Here is a 21018-nt window from a genome sequence, read left to right on the forward strand (position 1 = left end):
TGCCTTTCAAATAAGAAATCCTGTAGTTTGTAAAGAGGCTTTTCCTAGTGTGCATTAATCCTCCTCATCCCACTTCCATAAAAAGCCTGGGTGCCAGTCCTAATCATTAGTCATGTACTTTTGGTCTTTTTTTGTAAAGATTTCTTTGGGCATTCAAGAAAGGATCCAGGTATTCATTAAGTTTAGTCCTTGGGATTTTTGTGTGTTGCAGTAACTAGGCAACGGTTAAGATGTTTTAACTTAGCATGTCCTGTACTGGCAAGTTTAAAAAAAGAACTGTCAAGCCATACTTGGCAGAACCTTCCTTGGACTCTCCCACCCTCTGTACGGTTCTCCTGGACATCTTGGCTGCTCCTCCACTGCTAACAGAGACCTCTTCTGTCTCAGCCATTCCAACGGGCTTCTCCAAGTCTTCCCCACTACAGGGCAGCTGGATATCCAGTGTTCTCAATAATTGGTAGGACTACAACTAGTGGTTTGGTGATCCAGGACCTTTCCTGACAACTCTCACAACCACATCTTTAACCTACTCTTAACTGCAATACCGTTGAACATAATTCACCTTTGCTTATGAAAATCTAGGTAGGTTTTAGGTTCGTAGTTTAAGAACTGTGCTTATTCATCAACTACTATAAGGACGTACATTTCAGACACAAACTCTAGCTCTTTAAAGTGACATCCAATGCAAACTCCTTCAGTGACATGAAACACGTGAAAGGCCTGCCTAACGTTCATGTTAGATGGATTGGACTTTCTAGGTATACAATTTTGGAAGCAGAATCACTGCCGAACTACTGCCTGCCTGGGCACCCAGGACAGGCCCACGTAGGATGCTGTTCTTAGAAAGCAGCACACTGTAGTACAGTGCTATGGAGCAACATCTTTGGGAATAGTCACAGCTATGAATCTAATCTCGGTTCCTTACAGTTTCATTAGCTTTAGTTTCATCATCTATAAAATGGGGATGAGAACTGACCTTGTCCTAGAGGTTTGTGAGGCTTAATTGTTCAGGTCCACTGTTTAGCAGTGTCAGCTACTTGTTTTTGTCTCCTCCTAGATTTTATGTATCTCAAAAGTGGGAGATTAAGAATCGAATGAGCCTAAGTATGTAAAATGTACATAAAAGCTATCATTAGCTCCCTGGAAATTAAGCTTTTAAGTAGGAAAATACATGAAGTTCAATTTAACTCCACTTCATTAAAAAATTAACCAGTTCAGTGTATTCACCAGAGTTTTCCCATAGTTTTGGACCCTACCAGTGACAATTTAAGGGGACATGGACAAATCAGGATGTCTTGTGGAAGAGAAAAGGCAAAGGTCTAGGCTGGTAAGCAAGCAACTGCATAAACAGGTTACTGGATGCCTGAGCACGAAACAGTGGACAAACCCTAAGCTTGAAGACAGAACTGGCGTCATCCTTTTTACTGTGGCAATTTACTTAACCTCTTCATCTCTCTAAAAAAAAAAAAAAAAAACAAAAAAAACCCCTCTTTTTAATCTGCCTACTAATCTTTAAGGAATGCTGGTCTAAATGACCATTTAAAAAATGAGGCTTGGGGGATCTCTGGGTGGCTCAGCGGTTTAGCGCCTGCCTTTGGCCCAGGGCACAATCCTGGAGTCCCAGATCAAGTCCCGTGTCGGGCTCCTGGCATGGAGCCTGCTTCTCCCTCCTCCTGTGTCTCTGCCTCTCTATGTCTATCATAAGTCTTAAAAAAAAATCTTTAAAAAAAATAAAATAAAATAAAAAATGAGGCTTGGCTCAGCAGTTGAGCACCTGCCTTTGGCTCAGGGTGTGATCCCAAGGTTCTGGGATCGAGTCCCACATCAGGCTCCCTGCACGGAGCCTGCTTCTCCCTCTGCCTACGTCTCTGCCTGTGTCTCCCATGAATAAATAAATAAAATCTTAAAAAAAAATGAGGCTTGACATAAAATAGGAATGAAGCAAAAACTGAACAAAGTGTTTCTTTTATATGCCATGAACACTTCAAGCATAGCTTAGAATTCTAGGTGGACTAAGATTGCCTTATACTTGTGAATGTATGACCGTAATTTTGGCAAACCTCAACTAGGAGACAGTCATCCACAACTGTTTTTGAAATTTAAAAGCAGGGATCCCTGGGTGGCGCAGTGGTTTGGCGCCTGCCTTTGGCCTGGGGCGGCCTGAGACCCGGGATCGAATCCCACGTCGGGCTCCCGGTGCATGGAGCCTGCTTCTCCCTCTGCCTAGGTCTCTGCTTCTCTCTCTGTGTGACTATCATAAATTAAAAAAAAAAAATTGAAATTTAAAAGCAGCAAAGTATTTTGTTCCCCCAACAATGTACCTGTTAAGAGCTATGAACCAATTTGTTTTCCCCAAAATGAGCATCAAAGCCCTAAACATGGATGTGATATTTGGGCATGGAGCCTTTGGGAGAATTCATTTAGATGAGGTCACGAGGATGAAGCCTCACAATGGGATTAGTGTCTAAGAGACAAACACAGCTTGCTTCTCCTTCTCCACCATGAGAAGATGGCCATCCACAAGCCACAAAGCACCCCTAGTGGGGAACTGAGCAGGCCAGCACCTTGACTGTGGACCTCCTAGTCTCCGAACTGTGAGAAATTAATCCCTGTTGGTTAAGCTACCCAGTCTATGATGTTTTGTCATGGCAGCCCAAGCTGATACAGTAAAGTAAAATGGAAGAAAAGTAAAGTGGAAGACTGCAATTGCTTGAGAGAAAGCCCGGAGGAGGCAGGGCCTAAGTTCTACCTGCTTTGTCTCTTTCTCATCCTGGGAACCCCTGGATACCACTATACAGAGTGAAAGTAACTGTATTAATGCCCACATGAGAACCGTGTTCATGTGCTGACAAACTATGGCATGGCCTCAATTCTCTTCTGATAGTAGAATGCTACTGTATTGTCTTACTGAAAATAAATGCATGAAAAGGATTCTATGTTGCTTTAGAAATCTGTTGCAGAAGGATTGGTGCCAAGTTTAACACGGTGGTAAAGAACCTGCTTGGGTCAGGTACCCAGGAAAGAATGTGTCTGCTGCTGAAGCAGTGTCATTTCATGATGGGGGAAAAAAACCCTAGCCCTGCTCCAGAATGATTTTCTATTTCACTACCTATTTCAGAGCTCCATTTTTGGCGGGTACCTTTACGGGATAGGAAGTCAAGATATCAAATGCAACTTAAAAATTTACAGTTGCACTTTGTCCAATTATAAGGCAAAAAGTGGAAGTCTCTTTCAAAAGCTGATGTATTACGAGTGACTCATTTTACAGCCCCACTCACACCAAGGTTCAAGACAGGCTAGCAAACCCCGTGGTAATGGAATGGCAAACTATACTGAGTTTAATACCGTAACCCTCACCACAGGCATACCAGTTATGACAAGAATAGAACCACCTTTCATAAAAGAAAGCGGGGGTGGTGGCAGCTGGGGCAGAGAGGGAGGGTTCCCTAACTCTGCATATACAGATAATGTGGTTACAAAGAACGATGTAGCAGCCTTGAAAGGAGAAGAAACCCAGAGTGGACAGCATGTTGCTGAAAGAGGGTCTGTGGAGGGTTGTTCCCAGGCACCCTATTTAAATGCCTTTGTGAATTCAGGTCACACACCAAGGAGTGTCTCAGGCCCCTTTCTTCTTTTTGACAAGTTTTGCAGTAATCAGGCTTTGGACTTCTCAGGGAAGCCCAGAACTGGGCCTAAAGAATAAGATACATGGAAAAACTGTGAAACCATGAAAATACATTTTTTAAAAAAGTTTTCAGGTATAATACACAAAAGCAAACAAGTTTATCTTAAAAAATATCAAGTATCACATCCATAGACTATTCCTAATTATAATTACTTCTTAAAGCAACATATGTCTTTGTTTACAAATACAGCAGCAGGTGATAAAACCTAACGTCTCCAAAGATTGCTTACAGTTCATAATACAAACAAATGTCTATGTCTCAAATCACATTTTAGGCAGTTTAACTTAAAATGCATAGACAATTACATACATTAAATTTGTCATTATTAGGTCAATTTAAAAAATCACAATATTAAGAAAAAATACAAAAACCCTTTATAGAGCACGCATAAGAAGTCAAGTTTACTTAATGGCAACAAATCAGTATCTGCTAACCAGTGACAGGCAGTTTAAGTGCCTTCATCCAGGGAAGAAGAGGAAAAAAATCCCGTTACTTTGCACACATGAACAGTTGCACTGACAAACACTACAATCTTGAGAAGCATTAATTTCTTACTTTGAAAAAAGGTATACCAAACTTTGCTCTTTAAAATGTCCAAAGGCTGGCCTCTAATTTCCACCAACAGCAGACTAAAATGTTTATCTAGGTAAACCAAAAATGGGTGTACTAATGAATTCTGTAATGCCACCCCCTAGACTGTAAGCATCCGCGGGACAGGCATTCTCTTTCATCTCTGTAGCTCTGGAATCTGGCAAAGCACTGGGATCGGACACTTAAGTGTCTGTTGAATGAATATAGTTCTCCTGTTTTCTACAGCCAGAAGCTTGCATGGCATTTCTTTAATACTGATTATTTTGTTGGCAATTTTAAGTTTACTTGGCAGAATTCTGAAAATAAAAAGTGTCTGTCTTCAGTACTAAATATTGCTTTATTGAGATTAAATTTTAGTCCTCCTGAAAGCTACCTATCACTTTCATTCTATGCATAGTACCTTTAACAGTATGATTTATCTGAATTTAACCTTATGCTTTTCAAAAACCAACATCTGAACGTCTGTGTTTAGGTTTACTTTCTAGGGTTTATAACCGTGGCATTTTATATAAAGCTAGCACTGGATTATTCAGGGTGAGGAAGACATTGGTACTAATCGTTTGAAGTATAGGCAACTGACTGACACGCAAATGAGTCACCGTTTTTAATTGAACTGTGACTAGAGTTTAGTTCTTTATTATTTATTTTTTTAGTTCTTTATTTTTTTTTTTTTTAATTTATTCATGAGAGACAGAGAGAGAGAAGGAGAGAGGACGGGGCAGAGGCACAGGCAGAGGGAGAAGCAGGCTCCATGCAGGGAGCCCGACGCGGGACTCGATCCTGGGTCTGCAGGATCTGGCCCAGGGCCGAAGGTGGCACTAAACCTCTGAGCCACCTGGGCTGCCCGAGTTTAGTTCTTCTATACAAATAATTTCAAAAGCTGTCCAGCTGAGTACAATAGGTAGCACTTATTATTTGTGAGGTAAAATTTTATGGCAAAACAGGCTTTCTTTCCTAGAAAATATGCCAATACTCTGTTGTAGTAGTGTGCCAGATGAAGGCCAAAAATTCACCCCCTTTCTTCTCTCCTCTTTTATTATTCTCTAATGAAAACAGGAAAACTGACAAGGAAGGAGGACCTTGGCTAATTAAACAAATATATTGCCTATTCCTGAATACTCAATGTATTACTTTATACCAAACAGGGCTGTGGAGTTCGAGCTATAAACAGCCATCTTTTGTTCAAAAGCATGAAAAGGCATCAGGCCGAGTCCAGCATAGACAAGCCAAGGGATTTCAAGCACTCCTTTAAGGAGCCTTGATTCTTGAGAACTGCGTGTGTGATGAGGATGTAAAGTCTTTATTTTCATTTTTCCTTGTCATTTTTTGGTTTAACATGTCAAAACCTAAGACTCCAACTCCAGAAACACTAATCCTCAAATACATCTCAATTCTCTCCACCAAATTTGTCTTTAAGTTCTTGTTCTGAGAGAGTCCAAGTATCAGCATATTCTATACGGTCTTCTCTTCTAAGACCAAACTTTCTAGGAAACAAGCTCTTCCCTAAACTGATGCCAGCCTAATAGGACTGGTTTCAAAAGCAACACAATTCCCTTGTAAACGGACAAACCTTCCCCCATGCTTTCCCCCATTACTCCACCAGAAAACTTCTGCTTTTAACTTTACCCTGAACCTAAAGACATTTTGTCCCGGAGTACTCACAAGAATCGAGACTTCCCCTGCAAGTTGAGAAATAATGCTCTAAGAAACTAAATGGAATATAAAAGCAAATTCTAGTCCCTTTGATTTCCATTCTTATATATATAAAAAAACAAAAAGCAAAAAACCTCACAACTATCATTTGGAAAGTCCTTGAAAAGCAAAGAAAAGGGTACACTGGGCAGTATGGGTCACTAGTTAAGTTTATATACTTATTGGGAGTAGTAATACCAAATCTCAGATACATGGTCCTTCAAATTCTTCAGCAGATTTTCTCATCTCATAAATGGACTCCACAATTAGATTCCCAAACGTGCTATTTCTCTTAATCAAACACTATTCTCTAGTGTCACATTAAATATTGTATCTAAAGCCAGAGTTGTGAACTTGTCCCAATGTAACACAACCAAAATAACCACAAAGATATCTTTGTTATCTCACTTTTCCTCTTATCCCTCCAGTTAGCTGAAATTGCCTGATAATTTAAGCTAAAATACCTTCTAAGGCTACTTACTACTTTGTAAATGGGAGGCTACTCTGACAAAAGATTCCAAGAGTGTCATAGATCGTTGGGGCTTGTCCTTGCAAGGAAGCAAAAGAAAAAAAGACCGCTTGTGCCACTAAGTAAGAGCTGTCTAACAACATTCCCCAGTCTCAAAGTATCTAAACAAATCAGTTTCAATTCTGAAAGCTTGACTCTATCATCTACTTAAAAGGGAGCTTAAACACTGAATGTTCTTCTCAAAGATGACCATCTTGCATTCTTAAAAAGAGGTAGCTATCAAACCATTAAATTGGCAGCATTTGGCATTCCTGACATTTTAACTATAAGAGAAACAAACTACTAAATATTTCTCTAAGCAAAAACAAGAGCTCTAGCATAAGTCTCTCCTATACTAGTCAAGAAATTCACAACTTATTTTAGTAACCCAATGGATACATTCAAAGTTTCAAAATGTTATTAACAAATAACATAGTCAGTTCTAAGAATCTAAGAGTCTGATTTAAAGGTAAGGTGCCAAGAAGCTACTCAGGCTATTTTGGTGGATACAAACAACACTAATTTAAGCAACAGTCACACTGCCTTCAACGCAATTGCAGAGATCTACACCTTATTATTATTTTCAGTGTTAGAGCTAGAGGGTAATTTTTAAGGATGGCACTCGAATTCTACCTATTTACCTGTCAACAAACAGAACTGAACTGTTAGCCATAGCACTTTACAACAGATGTAGGAAACTATGCAAAAGACAATGACACAGCTTAATCAGACTCTGAAGACATACACATTTTGATCGCACTTGTATAGAGAAGAGTCGTGCCTAAATGACTACAGTTCTTGAAACATAACTGCTATATGTGTTTACAACAACCCCTACAGTGTGCCAGTTTTCCATATCAGGGAGAAACTAAGGGATGTGCTCCTTCTAAAGAACTGAAGGAGAGGGATCTACACGGAAGGATCTGGGCAGAAGAGGATTTTGTGGGGAATGCAAGTTACTTGTCACTATGAAGCAATTTCCAGGGTTTCCTCTGGTTTGACGTTCAAGACAAAGGAGAGAATTATTTCCTTCTTTGAGTTCTTCCCAAAGCAATACAGACACCTCAAAATCTATTCCAAAGCAATACAGAGATGACCAATTCTCTAATAATTTACACACATGTTGGCCTGCATTAAAAAGAAAAAAGTTTTCATAAATGGCAGATTTTAGAGCTGTGTGACCATCTGGCTAAAAATAAAAGCAAATCAGGTAAAACTCAAAATCAAAAAAAGTTTTTACTAAAAGCTCAAGGATAAAAATGAACACTGCCTGGCTAATGAGCTCAACATCTGACAATAATTACCAACAGCTTTAAAATATATATCCAAACTACAACTTCAAGAGGACCAGGTTTATTTATCCTATAGACAGAGCAGTTCAAGATGTTGAGAGGCATCATTTGTTTAAATTATGACAATGTGATTGTTTTCAAAGTGTGTTTATTTAGGGGAAAAAGTGATTATAGAAAAATACTTGAACTAATTTGCCAATGAGGTTGCAGATTCTAACAATAACCCACATTTTAGGTTTTTAAGTGTGTGGTTTCATAATTTAAACAAATCGAAAACTTTTTTAAACAAATTATATCAAAGAGCTATCAATATACTTCATCACGTTAACGTTCAATAAAAACCGAATAAAAATCACATTTGAATGATTTACTTTTACATTTTTATCTGATTGTATCCATCAGATGTACTATACATCCAAGTACAAGAGGCAGATATCTTCTCTGAGAGGTGCAAGAGTTGTTCTTTCATGAATGCCCTCTAAGAATAGTGAAACCAGCAATTTTTATATATGCATTCATGTGCATATATATGTACTTCAAAAAGCAAAGCGTCCTCTCTTCGTCCATTAACTTAATGGTAAGACTGCAATAGAAAAAAGAAAAAGTAAACCTCCAGTTTTTCTAAGTGGAGTTTATTAACTCCTTGCTGTGGTTTAAAATAAACTTATTACTTAACAAATCCAAACACCAAGTCATCCCATTTATTTTGGCATACAATTTGCAAAAAATTTAAATAAAATATGTATAGCAAGAAGTTATACTAATGAAAGTAAGTTTAGGGGGCATTTTATTAAGATTCTTTTTCCTTTACAGTTAAGGTAGACATCTGATTAATCTAGTCGGAGATCTGATTACTTTGTTAAGTCATTTTTTCCTTGAAGGAGAAACATGACTATTTGAAGACTCACTTGACTTACTTCTGGGGGGAAGTGGGATGCTTTTCTATTTGGTCAAATGCCCCCAACAGGTTCTCCAACTAAAATGTCAACCCTATCACTCTGGCTTGGCTGACAGTAAAGCATCACATGGCATGCTTTCTGCATGACAATGCAGAATAGTCGTATAACCTGGAGCTCAATGGTGCTGAGGATCTAACAAAACTTTGGCTGAGAAACACTACGGAGAATTATAGAAAGGACAGGCAAGGCTACATACATATTCACTGTCCTAGATTTTCTAAAAATCTACCTTGGTAGATCACGCAGGCAGAGACTGTTTTTACTGAACTGTGCTTTGATGTGATGTTATAAAATGTGATGTTAAAAGAAAGTTAAGTCCGATGAACTGCAACTGAGTTTACCTCAAAGATGTTATTGAAGACATTGCTTACTACATTTCAAAGTCTTTGGGGATCTCTGGGAAATTTTTCTATTTTTAGAACCAGGAATAACTAATGTCACCCTTCTAAATGGTTTATCTAAAGCTTGAAATGTACTCTTCTATATACACATACCACCCTCTTTTAAAAAGTTTTAAATGCTTTCTAATCTTCTATCTAAAACTGGAGGCAAATAATCTTTCAGTTGTGCTCATGTGACTATTAGTGCATTTTAAATAACAAATTTAACACTCACATGGGGGCCACCAGGCATCGGTGGAGCACCAGAAGGTCCTGAAGGCACTTGAAAAGGATTGTTGGGAGTGGGATAGAGTCCTGGTGTGGGATATGATCCTGCAGGGGCAGGATATGGTGCTGGTGGTCCCCAGGCTCCTGGTGGAACAGTGCCCCATGGAACAGGTGGCGCTGCCCCTGGTGCTTGGGGAGGGGGTGCAGGATATGGCCCTGGAGATGGATATGGCATATTAGGGGTAGGATACTGCCCTCCCATTCCAGGCGCCCAAGGTCCAGAAGACATGGATCCCCATGGACCTAAAGGACCAGCAGCAGCTGGATCTGTGGGTGCACCATATGGTCTTGGAAGCTCTGGAAAGGGCATATTTGGTGTAGGATATGGCCCCGTGGGGCCAGGGCCTGGCACGGTTGGGGCTGGATAAGGACCACCAGGTGGGGGACATGATGGTCCAGAAGGAGGAAAGGGTGCTGGGGGTCCTGGAGGTGGTCCGGTGGGAGGCACAGAGGGATACATTCCTGTTGGTGCTGGTCCAAAAGGCACAGTGGAGGGTGTTGCACTTGGTGGGAGTCCAGATGGCACAGAAGGTGGAGCACTTGGGTTATTCCAAGGGTTGGAACTTGGCCAGCCTTGAGGAGGTTGGCCAGGTTTTGTATTGCTCACAGCAGACGTTTTGGCAGGGGAGTGTTCAGGTAGTGCATCTGCCAACTGGAATACAAAACAGGCATGTTTTATCAATCTTATTTAGGGACAAATCCTGTCAAACATGATTATAAACCCATAAAGAATAGTAAGCTACAGAGGGATTATAAACTCCTAGAAAATCTTCAAAAGCTAAATCGCTCAGTTTAAGAACAATCCATGTAACATAAAAATCAACTTTACATCAACATTACAACGCAAACTCATTAAAGCCGACCAAATTTCCTAAATACAATTACTCAAAATACTGAGAATCTGAATCCTGGCTTTACCTCAAACAAGCAACATACCCTCTCCGAGCTTCTTTAGTTTCCTCATTAAAAAAAAAAAAAAAAAAAAAAAAAGTTCAGCATTAAGTTGAGGCTTAAATGAGATAGTTCATGTAATGCTGGCCATTATTAACACTGCCTGGTTAAAAGAGAATAGGAGTAACTTTATTAATGTCATTTTTTTTAAAAAAGATTTTATTTATTTATTCATGAGAGACACATAAAGAGAGAGGCAGAGACATAGGCAAAGGGAGAAGCAGGCTCCATGCAGGGAGCACGATGTGGGACTAGATCCTGCAACTCCAGGATCACGCTCTGAGCGGAAGGCAGGTGCTCAACCACTGAGCCACCCTAGGCATCGCTGTGTCATTTTCTTTTTAAATTTTTTTTTTCCTGTGTCATTTTCTTAAGAGCCAAAATACTTATGAAGGATAAATGCATCAACTTACCGAAAATTCATCAGACATTTTCCTAAAAAGCAGAAAGAAAAAAGAATACTTCAAAACCAGTGCTTACCATTTCTCATATATTCCTTAAAGAACTTTGTGTACACCATTTTTTACCTAATCATATATGCAGGGTTTTTTTCTTTATGTAGGGAAAACTTCTATAGTAGTTATATAGTTCTTCTTCTTCTTTTTTTTTTTTTTTGTTATTTATGATAGTCACACAGAGAGAGAGAGAGAGAGAGAGAGGCAGAGACACAGACAGAGGGAGAAGCAGGCTCCATGCACTGGGAGCCCGACGTGGGATTCGACCCCGGGTCTCCAGGATCGCGCCCTGGGCCAAAGGCAGGCGCCAAACCACTGCGCCACCCAGGGATCCCAGTAGTTATATAGTTCTACAAATGTCATCCCTTTTTACTAGCTGCACATCATATAAAAGTGATCCACAATATAGTTCACTCTCAATTTTGATGGTAGTTTGTTTGCATTTTGAGCTGTTTTAAACAATGATACAGTCAACACTTCTGAAGACATATGCTTGTGAATGTGTCATCAGGAAAAAGTCCTGGAAGTAAAATTTACAGTGAACAGGTAAGGCTATCTACAATCCATCTTAAAAGTCCATGCCACAGGGGATCGGTGGGTGGCTCAGCGGTTTAGTGCCTCCCCCCTTCGGCCCAGGACGTGATCCTAGGCTCCCTGCATGGAGTCTGCTTCTCCCTCTGCCTGTGTCTCTGCCTCTCTCTCTGTGTCTCTCATGAATAATAATAATAAAAAAGTCCATGCCACTTTTAAAGTCCTTTGCCAATTTACATCTTTTATTTTATTTTAAAGATTTTATTTATTCATGAGAGACACACACACAGAGAGGCAGAAACACAGGCAGAGGGAGAAGCTGACCATGCAGGGAGCCTGACGTGGGACTCAATCCTGGGTCTCCAGGATCAGGCCCTGGGCTCAAGGTGGCGCTAAACCTCTGAGGCACCTGGGATGCCCTACATTATTTTTTAAAACTCTTCTTCACCACTGGGTATTATTAAATTTCTAAGTAGTTTTCAATTATGACAGGTTAAAAATTGGCACCTTGTTTTAACTTTTACATTTTTATTTATTTTTTAAAAAAGATTATTTATTTATGAGAGACACACGGGGGTGGGTGGGTGGGGTGGAGACGGGGACGGCGCAGAGACACATGCAGAGGAAGAAGCAGGCTCCATGCAGCGAGCCCAACACGGGACTCAATCCCTGGTCCCCAGGATCACACCCCCGGCCGAAGGTGGCACTAAATCGCTGAGCCACCCAGAGTGCCCAACTTTTACATTTTTAAAATTAAGTGGAAACTAGAGCATATTTTAAATCCCATATTCAATTTAGAATAAACTTTTGTGAACTTGCTCATAAATCTTTGTACCACTTTTGTCAAATTCTAAAAGTGAAGCATAATTAATACTCAATAAAATGCACAGATGTGAGGTGTTCAGGTCAACAATTTCTGACAACTGTATATGCCACTAACCAAAATACAGAACATTTTCCTTCACTCCAGGTTTACTGATGCTTTCCAATCAACTCCCCTTTCACTCAGCAATCACTTCCTCAGTTTTTGCTTATTCTGTGACTTCATATAAATGCAGTTAAGACAGTATGTACTCTTTTTGCCTTTGATAATTTTACTCCTTAGTAGTACATTTTTTAAAGGCTTTATAAAATTGTAAGGAGATTAATCCTGAAGTATACGAGACAAAAAATTCACCTATGCTTTCTAACAATGCAGGTTTTAACTTAAAATATGTATTTTAAAAAATACTTAGAGAGAGAGAGATGAGCAGGGGGAGGGGCAGAGGGACAAGCAGACTCCCTCCCTGCTCAGCAAGGAACCCCATGGGGTTTGATTCCAGGACCTTGGGATCATGACCAGAGCTGAAGTCAAACACTTAAGCAACTGAGCCATCCAGGTGCCCCCAACTTAAAATGTTTTTCTTTCAAACAATAATTACTGTATAATCTATCTTTTCTCAATGGATATGACAAGCTACCCTTAACACATTCTACTGCCACTATTGACAACAGATACTTCTGACAACAAATACTTAACGAATATTTGCTACAAAAGAGGTACTGTGCTGTAAATGTTTTAGGCAGGTAATCTCACGGAATAAATGCAAATTTTTCACTCAGTTTACAGCTTGAGAAAAGGAGGCTCATCAAGTTAACTTGTTTAAGGGTACACAACAAATGTGACAAATAGAAAAGTTCAAATTCGGGTATGGTCTGATTCCAGAGCCAAGGCTCTTTTTTTTTAATTAATTAATTAATTAATTAATTAAATGATAGTCACACAGGGAGAGAGAGAGAGGCAGAGACACAGGCAGAGGGAGAAGCAGGCTTATTTATTTATTTATTTATTTAGATGGTCACACAGGGAGAGAGAGAGAGGCAGAGACACAGGCAGAGGGAGAAGCAGGCTCCATGCACCGGGAGCCCGATATGGGATTCGATCCCGGGTCTCCAGGATCGCGCCCTGGGCCAAAGGCAGGCGCTAAACCGCTGCGCCACCCAGGGATCCCTAGAGCCAAGGCTCTTAACCACCAGGCTAGAGACCTCTGTTCTTTTCCACTGATCTGCACCACAACATTCCATCTTAATTTCGGTAGCTTTATATTTTAAATAAATTTTAATATCAGTTGACCTATTACTGTTGTCTTTTTCCCCTGGACTCCTGAATATTATTTTTTTCCAGATCATTTTATAAAAAAAATAATCTGTTGGTGTTCTGGTTGGGATTGCATTAAATTTACAGATTAGAGAACATGGAACATTCAAAATATCGAATCTTCTCATTCAAGAACAAAGTATATCTTCCTGGTTTCCATCATTGTCATTTATCACTCAATAGTTTATTTTTTTAAAGTAATCTCTGGGGATCCCTGGGTGGCGCAGCGGTTTGGTGCCTGCCTTTGGCCCAGGGCATGATCCTGGAGACCCGAGATCGAATCCCACGTCGGGCTCCCGGTGCATGGAGCCTGCCTCTCCCTCTGCCTGTGTCTCTGCCTCTCACTCTCTCTCTCTGTGTGACTATCATAAATAAATAAAAATTAAAAAATAAATAAATAAACTCTAGCCTTAACGTGGGGTTCAAACTCATGACCCTGAGATCAAGAGCCACACATTCTGACTGAGCCAACCAGGCACCCCTAAGTGAAAGGCTTTTTAAATTTTAGTGAATTACTTTTGTAAACAGTGATGTTACTAAATTATTTTATTCCTGAAAGTGTCACATTTGATTCTCTGGGGTTTCAGGTAACGAATTCTATCATTTGCAATAAACAAATATGCAAGTTTATTTTACATTCTCTCTCTTTTTAAAAGATTTTATTTATTTTATTCATGAAAGACAGAGAGAGAGAGAGAGAGAGAGAGAGAGCAGAGAGAGAGAGGCAGAGACACAGAGGGAGAAGCAGGCTCCATGCAGGGAGCCCAATGTGGGACTGGATCCTAGGTCTCCAGGATCAGGCCCTGGGCCGAAGATGGCACTAAACCGCTGAGCCACCTGGGCTGCCCTACATTTTCTTTTCAATATTTACACCTCTTTTCTCCTTTGCGTCAGCTAAACTTTACAATGAAACGTTAGTGATAGTGAGCACAATGGTCTTGTTCCAACTCTCCTGGAAATGCTTCTAACGTTTACATAAAATTCCCATTTTTTAGGGGCACCTGGGTGGCTCCATAGGTTAAGCGTCTGCCTTCAGCTCCCGCCATGATCCCCATGTTGTGGGATGGAGCCCCGCATTAAGCTCCCTGCTTAGCGGGAATCTGCTTCTCCCTCTGCCCCTCATCCTGCTCATGCTCTTTTTTGTTCTCTCAAATAAAATCCTAAAAGCGTTCCCATTTTTAGTTTAAGATGGAAAAAATTACATTAAAGATGTCTATTTATGCCTATGTTGCTAGATTTACTTATTCCTAGTTTGCTAGTTAAAAAACATTTCGAGAAGACACTGCATTTCTTTTGATCTTTTTGACATCTAATGAGCTGATCACAGTTTCTCTCCTTTGATCCATGAATAGTTACACAAGAAAACTGTTTAATACTGAGCCATCCTTGCAGTCTTAGTTTTATTTTCAAGTACAATTGGCTAACAGGAATGATAAAGACAAAGTGTGAAGCCTACAACTGCCATAATCTTGCTATTTATTCAGAATATTAAAAAACACATTTTGAATATATAGTATATACAACTATCCATTCATTCCCACATTAAGGTTTTGTACTAAAACCTTACATCACATAAGAGTAAATTCTTAGGATGAACACCTGAAAAAACTTTATCAGTGCATGACAAGTTTAAAGTCTACATAAGACAGTAACATGCTTTTCAAACAGGGTGAACCTTTCTGAAACAGAAAATGGTTCTGTATCAAAGTTCACATTAATTCTGGAGTGGAGAACTAACAAAGCAATCCATTCAAATTCATGTGCTCTTGCTTGCTGTTCAGGTTTTCAGAATTACTCTTTTCCCTCTTAGTTAAAAAAAATATATATATACACAAACACTATATAAAGTTAACTAGTTGTAAAATTACATTAGAATATAAGTTATTCCGTAAGTTAATATTAAACTGACTCACAACTCTGGCTTTCAAAATTTGAAGTTAAAAATAAAATTCTGAAAGACAAAGGAGGTATTAGAATCTTATGATTAAGTAATGAAGCCCTCACTAAAGGGATTAGAGGTAGATCATTTCTTGTTCTATAGGAACTTTTAGTAAAGTGACCTTCTCTCCATTGTCTAGAATATGCAGTGTTCCTATTAATGGGAAACATTCTAATTTACTTACTTGCATCATAAAAGGTAAAAAGCAGAGCTGGACAGCAGTGTTTCTTTTTCTTTTAAGAGTTTATTTATTTATTCATGAGAGAGAGGCAGAGACACAGGCAGAGGGAGAAGCAGGTTCCCTGCAGGGAGCAGGGAGCTCAATGCAGGACTCGACCCCAGGACCCCAGGATCACCACCTGAGCCAAAGGCAGACGCTCAACCAACTAAGTCACCCAGGTGCCCTGACAGCAGTGTTTCAATATAAGAAGACTTGCGTAATTTTTTAAAATTGAGACTTTCCTAAAAAACTATTCCAAAATACCTAGAATATGATATTTTGGGAGGGTAGGGGTAGAGGCAGAGGGAGAAAAGACTCTTGAGCAGGCTCCACGCCAAATGTGGATGGATCCCTACATGGGGGTCCATCTCAGGACTCTGAGGTCATGACTTGAGCCAAAATCAAGAGTCAGACACTTAACCAACTGATCCACCTAGGCATCCTGGATTATGCTAATTAAGATGAGGCCAAAGTAACCCTGAACGCGCCCGCGCCCCCCTCCCCAGTTTATAATCATAATCAAGATTTTCATTTTTTCTTTTTGGAATACAGTAAAGCTATTATTTCTAAAACTTTCCATTACTACTTTATGGCAGGATCTATGATGTATCCACTGAAAGTCATTCTATTTTGAGCAGTAAAAACAGAAACTTAAAAGCAGAACAAAATTTCTTTTGACATACCTTAGAAAAGTAAAACATTTCTGTAATTCTTATGTAAAAAATCTTAATTTTTTTTTTTAAAGATTTTATTTGTTCATGAGAGACCCAGAGAGAGGCAGAGACACAGGCAGAGGGAGAAGCAGGCTCCACACAGGGAAGCCCATGTGGGACTCGATCCTGGAGCCCCAGGATCACGCCCTGGGTCAAAGGCAGGTGCTAAACCGCTAAGCCATCTAGGGATCCCCACTCTTATGGCTTTTAGAGTCAAATGGAAATCCAATTACCAGTAGATTTTATTTTATTTCTTATTATTCGTTTTTAAAGATCTTATTTATTCATAAGACACAGAGAGAGGCAGACATAGAGAGAACAGCAGGCTCCTCACAGGGATCACACCCTCAGCCAAAGGAAGACGCTCAACCCCTAAGCCACCCAGGCATCCGACCAGGAGGTTCTAAAAACAAGTTAAACTCTGTATATTACTAGTGACTACCCATCAAGGAATATTTCAAAGGGCCATCACAATTTGTGGTGGAGTGTCAAGAGCAAAGGACTAGACAGTTATGAAATGTGGAAATCAATCCTTTGACTCTTGACTAAGGCAAGCTTAACCATAGACCACCGTTCATCTGCAAAAGTTTTAATTCCTGACTACTTCACAGATAAATTAAAAGTAACATGTTTAATAATCTATAAAGTACTACAGACAAGTAAGATGTTTATTAAGAGAAACTAAGAGGGATGCCTGGGTGGCTCAGTTAGTTGATCATCCCACTCTTGGTTTTGGCTCAGGTCATAATCTCAGGATCATGGGGTCAAGCTCCGTGTCGGGCTGGGTGCTCTAGGAGAGGAGTCTGCTTGAGATCCTCTCTTCCCCTCTGCCCACTCTCTCTAAATAAGATCTAAAAACAAAAAACAAAACCCCCCCACGAAACCTCTCCTTTTGGCCCTCCCCACCTCTTAAAAAAAAAAAAAAAAAGAAACTATGAGAAATCAAGACTTTGGCACTGATTTGTTTAGTATGGGAGAAGATGATGGTAACATATTGAAAATATAAATTTCTGATTAGAGTATTTGATTATGGGCACCTGGGTGGCTCAGGGCACAATCAAGGGGTCCTGGGTTCAAATCCCACATCCGGCTCCAGACAAGGAGCCTGCTTCTCTCTCTGCCTATGTCTCTGCCTCTCTCATGAATAAAAAAAATTAAAAAAAAAAAAAAAGAATATTTGATCATTTTTATTATTGGCTCTTTTATCAGATACATTCCATTTTACATTTGGACAACTCAAGGAACTGGGGACTTAGTAAAGTTTTTGAATATTCTTAAGCTTTTGAAAGACATAATTTTTATTTTTTTAAAAGATTTATTCATACATGAGAGACAGAGAGAGAGGCAGACACAAGTAGAGGGAAGAGCAGGCTCCCTGTGGGGAGCCCGATGTGGGGACTTGATCCCAGGACCCTGAGATCACAACTGGAGCTGAAGGCAGATGCTCAACTGCTGAGCCACCCAGGCGTCCCAAAAGACATAATTTTTTAAAGTATCATTTTTTTTTATACTTATGCCTGGAATATACACACCAGGCACTGTGCTGTTAGGCTTTGGGGAAATGAAGAGTACTACACTGAATAGACATTTAAGGAATTCACAATCTGGTGAACTACCCTTTATTTTTTTTTTAAGGTTATTTATTTATTTATTTATTTATTTATTCATTCATTCATTCATTTCATTCATTCATTCATGACAGGGAGAGAGAGAGAGAGGCAGAGACACAGGCAGAGGGAGAAACAGGCCCCAGGCAGGGAGCCTGGTGCGGGACTCCATTCTGGGACTCCAGGATCACACCCTGAGCCAAAGGCAGGTGGTAAACCACTGAGCCACTCAGGGATCCCCCTGCACTATCCTTTAAATAGTAACTACCTTACTTTGGGTAAGCCCAGGGCACCAAGTTGAGTACCTAAAGGGCACCTAAAGGAATCAAGGAAAGGAGAATAAGGGGAGGAACCCTGAGAAGAGGTTCCTTTGCAGTCTGGGAGAACAATGAAGAGCTGGCAGTAGGGGATGATGGGACAGGCCCCGGGAAAGAGCAGATTGTGCAAAAGCTAAAGCAGGCAAGAATACGCTATGGGAAATATAAGCAGTTTGAATTGGCTGGAATACAGAGAGGGGAGGGATAGAAGTTTTAGCAGAGAGCCTTTAGACTGAGGTTTGATTGTCTCAATCAGATTCAGCTCACCCCAGTGACTCAGTTTCTTCAACTATAAAAGGGCTAGTGATGTGAAAGACTAAATGGTATTCATAAATTAAGTGTCTATAATAACAGTGCTCTAAAAAATAGTGGATGGGCAACAGATATATTCCCTTGTCTTTCTTCCTACATGGTATGGCAGCAGAGATTAAAAGAATGACCCTGAAAGTTATGGCTGCGTAGATAAAACCCTAGCTCTTCACTGGCTGGCGATGGACAGGTTGAATTCTTCAAACTCCAGAGGTTTAAGTACACAGGAGTAGTATCCACCTTGCAGACCTGCCCCGAGACTGACAAAATAAACCAATCTCCTGGTCTCTCTCTGGCACTCAAGGAAAACTCAACAAATGTTAACTTTTACAATTGCGGTCACAGGCCTGCAAACCTTTATCTGCAGTTCTCGATTCGGAAACTTCTGAAAAGAAAAGGAAAATTCCACAATTTGGCATAAAACTTAGTTGGTGGCAAAACGTGACCTGAGGATATTTACAGTTTCCATGAAGTCACACCTATCCCTGCACCATTATTACCGTAGTCTCAGGGATGCTGCTGGGACCTTGTGAGGGTGATACCTCTGGTCTACGCATCTTACTCTTTCTAAAATCTAAAGACACAATTCGAAGATTGCTGAATTCCAAAACATACCGGCCCCGAGCCTTGCAGTTAAGGAATGGGTCTCTCTCTGTTCCTTCTGGAGAGAAGAAAAGAACATTCTCACACACACAACCCAACTCAAGTTGCTGAGGCAAACTAGTTTTAAACAGGAGGTTCAGAGACGCCTGGTAAGTACCAGAAAAATTCCTGTTGCTGCCCAGTGAATACAGCCGAACAAAGAACTTCTGAAAGCTCTCCGAAGGCTACCTTGGCCTGTAAAAGAAGGCCCCTTTACAGAACATGCCTTCACAACCACCAGGTGTGCAAGAGTGTGTATTTCTTCAGCAGTAATTTTTTTTTTCCCCCGTCAGGGGAATACGGTCTGATGCCTCAACATTAGAGATTTTTCACCAGTAAAAGCACTGCTTTTGGTTTTCGAAGAGGAAACGGTTCAGCTATTTATAAGCTTCCACGCGTAACATAAGCCCCCAAATCCTAAGAAAGAGAGTATCGCCGAACTCACGGCTTCTGTCATGTGTATTCATCGAATATGATCTGGGTAGCAACTCCTTCGGCAACTAACGACCGGAACGTTGTCACACGGCGGGCAATCCTATTAAACAAGTGCCAGATTCCTCCAAGGCTGTTCAGGCCCCTCTCTCCCGTTTTATTAGAAATTAATGAATGGGGGAGGGGACCGAGGGGGCGCGAGCCGGGAACCCTTCAGGGCCCAACGAACAAAGGGAGTCCGGGATCAACCGGAGCGAACCGGCCGCCGAGCGGGTCGCGCCGCCCGGAAAGGGGTGGGGGTGGGGGTGGGGAGGGTGGGGGAGGGGCCGGGCCCTCTCGCCGCCCCGCCCCCAAACCCGGCCTGACGTCAAGTGCGGAGAAACCCGTCCGGCGCGACGTCAGCCGCCTCCGACGCCTCCTCCCCGGGGGGCGATCGGGGGGCACCTCGCAGCCTGAGGGAAGATGGCGGGGGCCGACGTTTAGTCCCGGCCCCTGAAGAGGCGACTCGAGGTTCTTCTGTTACCGCGCCCGTCTCCCGCTTGGGCGTGCTCCCCTGCCCCCCTCCACGATACCCACTAGCGCCGAGGCAGCCTCACCCGGCAAGATCCGAGCCCGCAGCAAAGTCTAGAAGCGGCGATGGGTCCGGGGGAATCGGGTGCTGAAGAACCGAACGCGGACTGACTGGCGGCGGCGGCGGCGGCGGCGGCGGCAGCAGCGGCGGCGGCAGCGGCGGCGGCGGGGGCGGCGGCGGCGGCGGCGGCGGCAGCGGCAGCACTAACAGCGCGCGACTCCTCCTGGCGCCGGAACAGGAAGCGCCGAGCGCGCCGCCCCCGCGCGCTCTCCCCCCTCCTCCCCGGGCCGGGTGCGGCCGCGGGCGCCCCCCGCAGGCTTCGCGCGGCACTGCGGCACTGCGGCCTGCCCGGCGGGGCGGGGCGGGCCGGGCCGGCGGCTGCTCCTCCGGCTCGCCCCGGGGCGGCTGTTTTCCTCCCGCGGGAGGGAGGAAAGCTCCCCGGTTTTCCGGAATTCTGAGCACTCGGAGGAAATGCCTGTAGCCAGTGACGTTCTGGGCACCCCGGCGGAAACTGCTAACTTGTTTCCTGGACTGGTTTGAGGACTGCTTCTGGATTTCCTACGCTTAGAGATTTTTACAGGCGGGCTTGGATGCCGGCTGGCTGTGAATGCGGCCAAGCAGTGAATCCGGGCCCTCGGGCCGAAACTGGGGAGCGCTACAGGAGCGATACGGGGAGGGGGACCCCACATGTTCATCTTTCAAAGAACCGTTACCTACTTTGGGTCAGGTCTGTAGGATGATTGACACATTCCCCCGGCTGTCAAGGAATCTGCCGTAATTATATAGTGTGCAAAATGT

The 21018-nt window shown here is 41.9% G+C and overlaps 1 protein-coding gene across 4 annotated transcripts; it reads right to left on the reverse strand.

Moving 5' to 3' along the window:
• Window positions 1–3761: 3761 nt before the first annotated feature.
• MAPK1IP1L (mitogen-activated protein kinase 1 interacting protein 1 like) lies at window positions 3762–20390 on the reverse strand. 4 transcript variants are annotated; one of them, XM_055303699.1, is made up of 4 exons: window positions 20246–20390; window positions 19663–19752; window positions 10761–10782; window positions 3762–10048 (listed from the first exon to the last, which is right to left on the reverse strand). In XM_055303699.1, the coding sequence occupies exons 3-4, from the start codon at window positions 10776–10778 to the stop codon at window positions 9320–9322; spliced, it is 747 nt and encodes a 248-aa protein (XP_055159674.1). In that variant the 5' UTR covers window positions 10779–10782; window positions 19663–19752; window positions 20246–20390; the 3' UTR covers window positions 3762–9319. The 4 variants fall into 4 exon arrangements, with proteins under 4 accessions (XP_055159674.1, XP_055159675.1, XP_055159676.1 ...); XM_055303700.1 differs by lacking the exon at window positions 19663–19752; XM_055303701.1 differs by lacking the exon at window positions 19663–19752 and having other exon boundaries at window positions 20226–20390.
• Window positions 20391–21018: the final 628 nt, after the last annotated feature.

The sequence above is a fragment of the Nyctereutes procyonoides genome, unplaced genomic scaffold, assembly GCF_905146905.1.
Source record: "Nyctereutes procyonoides isolate TBG_1078 unplaced genomic scaffold, NYPRO_anot_genome, whole genome shotgun sequence".
NCBI classification, from domain to species: domain Eukaryota; kingdom Metazoa; phylum Chordata; class Mammalia; order Carnivora; family Canidae; genus Nyctereutes; species Nyctereutes procyonoides.